Below are 4175 nucleotides of genomic sequence, written 5' to 3' on the forward strand. Positions count from 1 at the left end.
TAACTGAAAGATTTATTACAGAATGCAGATTACTTCAGTGTTTTCTGTGACGGTTCAACAGATCGTACTGAAACTGAAAAAGAAATGGTTATGATTAAAATCTTAAGAGGATACTACCATGTAACGCTATTCCTAAGTTTAGAGGAACCACCAAATGCAAAGGCAAGTGGCATTTTGGCAGCATTAGACAATGCTTTTACAAAATTTGGTATTCCAAACTGGAAACAAAACTAATTGGGTTTTGCTCAGATGGAGCTAGTGTTAACTTTGGAGATTGATTGATTGTATATTGTTTAACGTCCCTCTTGAGAATTTTTCACTCATATGGAGACGTCACCGATGCCAGTGAAGGGCTTCAAATTTAGACCTATACTCGGCACTCAGGGCCATTGAGCAGTGAGGGTTCTTTATCGTGCCAACGCCTACCGTGACACGGGACCTACGTTTTTAAGGTCATATCCGAAAGACCCGTGACTTTCACTTCTAGTGCCGAGCGCTTGGCGAAGGAACAGTCACTACCTTTGTTTACGTCTTAGGTATGACGCGGCGCCGCGATCGAGAATCGAACCCGGGCCTCCCGATCACGAAGCGAACGCTCTACCACTAGGCTACCGTGACCGGTTTAACTTTGGAGAAGTAAGAGGTGTATCTGCTCTTATCAAGGCACAATCTCCCTGGATCATCTCTGTTTGGTGCCTTGCCCATCGGTTGGAACTTGCTGTGAAAGATGCATTTAAATCTACCTATATGGACACGATTGTAGAAGTAATAACTTTGATTTATTATTTCTTCAGAGGGTCCTCTAAAAGAAATAGAGAGGCTCAAGAGGTGGCAGATATTATGAACGAACATTTCCAAAAACCTGCAAAAGCAAACGGCACCAGATGGGTTGAACATAAGCTGCAAGCTGTAAGCAAAATGCTGAAAAACTGGCCAGTCATTGTAACTCACATTGGTAATTATGCAGAAGATAATTCCAACAGAGAAGATAGAGCAAAGGCTAGGGGCATCCTTAAAAAGTTTGTGAATTATCTGTACTTCACAAAGGATGTTCTCTCAGAAGTAAGCAGAGTCAGTTTACTTTTACAGAGAGAAGACATTACAGTTTAAAGTGCAGTTACAATTCTCCAAGCTGTCAATGCTACACTAAATGACATGGTTCACAATCCAGGAATTCAGATAGCAAAGTTTATTACTGATGTCAATGGAACACAATTTCATGGAGAAACACTGCATAATCTAGTTGATATGCATGCACTAAACAACCAAAAGAGGCAAATAATCATCAGTGTCATAGACTGCATTCAATCCAGATTTGAGAATCTGCACCAGAACCCCATGCCATGCCTTTGACCACAAAAACTGGCCAGATATGAATGCTGGTGATGGTTAATATTCTTTTTCCTAAGTCAGTCTCAAATAATATTTATGTCTTTTTAAAAGTATATTTACTTGGGTTTGTTAGTGATGTAGATTATGCTAATTATTAAATAGAAAAATATTTAATAATTATTTACTGTTGAATTTAAGTTAAAAGAAAATAAATTATATTAAATATATTGAGGTAAACTTTATTCAATAAACAATAAAACTCTCTCTCCATCTGTCTGATGAATGACCTAAAATCAAAAGAAATATCATGTACAACATTGCAAATAAGTGACTAATCTAATCTGTATAGCCTTAGTCCATTTTGGAGTTGTTGAAATTCAGAGAGTGGTGGAGCAGTTCAGACCACTTCTTGGAAATTGTGACACAGATGCTGCTTTAAGACAATGGACTGACTTCAAGGCACATGTTGGCAGAAATCAACATTTTGTAGGAGTCCACCCACTTGCAGTGTTCCAGAGAATCTCTCTAGAAGACCAAGAAACTGAAAACTACCAGAACATCATGAAAATAATTCATCTTGTATCGTTGTTTCCTCTTTCAAATGCTTCCTGTGAGAGGGGGTTTTCTACAATGAAGAGAATTAAAAGCGACTGGCGCTGTAGATTAAATAATGAAACACTCAATATTTTGATGAGGATAGACATGTGTAGTAAAAAGTTGGAAGACTGTGAACCAAGACCTGTGGTAAATAGGTGGTGGATACATGTAAGTGGTATGAGTGTCAAGAGACCCAATATTGCACCATATGGCCCACATCAGTGAAACACAAGTTCATGTTGGCAGTTAAAACACTTAACAATCAAATAATTGTGTACTATTGTTTGTGTACTACCAGAGTAGGTCCTGTATTGTACTGTAGACTAGTAGTTGATTACAATAAAGCTTATAAAAAGGAATTTAATCACTATTTTAATTTTAGCTCGTAAATTTTAATTTTAGCATGTGGATTTTATATGTACAGGCTGAAATTAGCTTGTGGTTAAAAAAGTTAATTTCGATCCCTGCAAAGGCAATATTTACTTGGACACTTGCTCTTGTAAAGAGCTCTGAATTTAACTCTCTCTTTCTCAATGGAAAACAATGATCGTACGCGTCATTTCAAGAAATGATTGAATTGTTAGTCTAAAAAAGAGTTATAGACACAATGAGGAAAGAAATGTAGCGTACAATGGTTTCCAACCCACAGCAACAGATTACACCGAGATTATAAAGGACTTAGAGTAGCTCTCTGCTACATATCAGCGATCGAGGGCAAACAAATCTTTTGCATCATAATGTGTAGTAATTATATTTCTCAAAACTAAACCAGAAATATAGTTTTGAATTGTATCTATCATTTAAAACCATTAAGACCAGCGTTAGCAAATTTTAAGCAATCTAACTTAATTGAATTAATTAACCTTTTATTAAGCTTTCCTTTCCTCTTCAAATGCTTCTTTTTCACTCAGTTAACTTTTGCTACCTTTATTTATATATTTATTCATCCTCTACTGCTCATGTGATTTTGCAAAAGGCTATAGCCATGGATCGATTACAAAAAAAATAACTTTTGTCTTGAGGCATCAATTTATTTGTAATCCAAGATTTCCTTGACTCTAACAACCGCTTTTATATTATGACTCTTGTGGAATAGAGGCAGAGAGGGAGCTTTATTGAAAAGTAGGAATTCAACAACACCAGCTGGTGTCGCGACTAATTTTAATTTTACAAATTCATAAAAGGTAGTATGTTTTTTTCAGTTTTATATATCGTAGGCTCAGCCTTAAGCTCATATGTGTAAAAAGCTCAAGTGAGCTTTTCTTATCAATATTTATTTGTTTGTCCTTCTTCATCGTTTTGCCCTTCTTGTTTGTCAACTTTTTACAATTTCAACTTCTGATGAATAACATCGGGGTCTGTTTATCTAGGTACAGAATCTCTTTGAGAAAAGTGCCTTCAGTTTATTTAAATAATAACCTCATAGAATAGGGTATGGCCACAAAGGGTAATCTACTTTCTACATAGGAATACATAGTGCAAATATTTAAAAAAAATCAGTTAATAGAACATATTTAAATGGAAGCATGCTTAGTTCGATTAGTGTCAAATTACAGGAGTTCAAGCACCATGAGAGATCAAAGCTTTACAAAGGAATTTAAAATAAAATTTAAAAAAAAAAACAAGAACAGCAGAGCCATGATACGCCATGTCAATACAAAAGCAAGTTTGTTACGAACCTCACAAACATTGTATCTTAATTGGTTGCTTTGAAAGAAGGAAAAGCCTTCCTATTGAAAACATTTCAAAACCCTCTAGTCATTAATGCTTTGTTATTAAGTTTGCAACTTATAGACAAACTGACGCCAGGAGAAATTTTTTTTATATTATCCATACACAGTTGACTTTGAAACTGTAAAATAAAAAATATAAATTTTATTTTGGTTCAAAATTAATAGACACTAAACACGCATGATTCTTAGACAGAATGAATAATTTTATTCCTTATATTTACTTTTCACAGAACAATTTTCCTTAGTCATTTAAAGGACATTTCGTTTTAAGCGAGAAAACATATAAAATGTTTAGAAAATCACATTGTTATATTTATAACAGGTTTTTATCACTTCTAAAAAAAGTATAATCTCTACATACATGTATAAGAAAATTCCAGAAATATCGGGTACTAAAAATATTTATTATTCATAGTACGTAGTATAACAATATGTGAGTTCATTTTGAATAATGTACATGCAATTCTGGTGAAAAAACTTATTTTCAACATTTAAGACTAGAGTATATTAACC

The 4175-nt window shown here is 34.4% G+C and overlaps 1 protein-coding gene across 1 annotated transcript; it reads left to right on the top strand.

Annotated features, from left to right (window-relative positions):
* The first annotated feature begins 628 nt into the window (after nt 1-628).
* Nucleotides 629-2390, top strand: LOC134231703 (zinc finger protein 862-like). Its single transcript, XM_062713677.1, has 2 exons — nt 629-1388; nt 1682-2390. The coding sequence occupies exons 1-2, from the start codon at nt 1373-1375 to the stop codon at nt 2152-2154; spliced, it is 489 nt and encodes a 162-aa protein (XP_062569661.1). The 5' UTR covers nt 629-1372; the 3' UTR covers nt 2155-2390.
* The last annotated feature ends 1785 nt before the right edge of the window (nt 2391-4175 follow it).

Source organism: Saccostrea cucullata, unplaced genomic scaffold (genome assembly GCF_032062105.1).
Source record: "Saccostrea cucullata isolate Sc308-1 unplaced genomic scaffold, CSIRO_AGI_Scuc_v1 ctg198, whole genome shotgun sequence".
In the NCBI taxonomy this organism is placed as follows: Eukaryota; Metazoa; Mollusca; class Bivalvia; order Ostreida; family Ostreidae; genus Saccostrea; species Saccostrea cuccullata.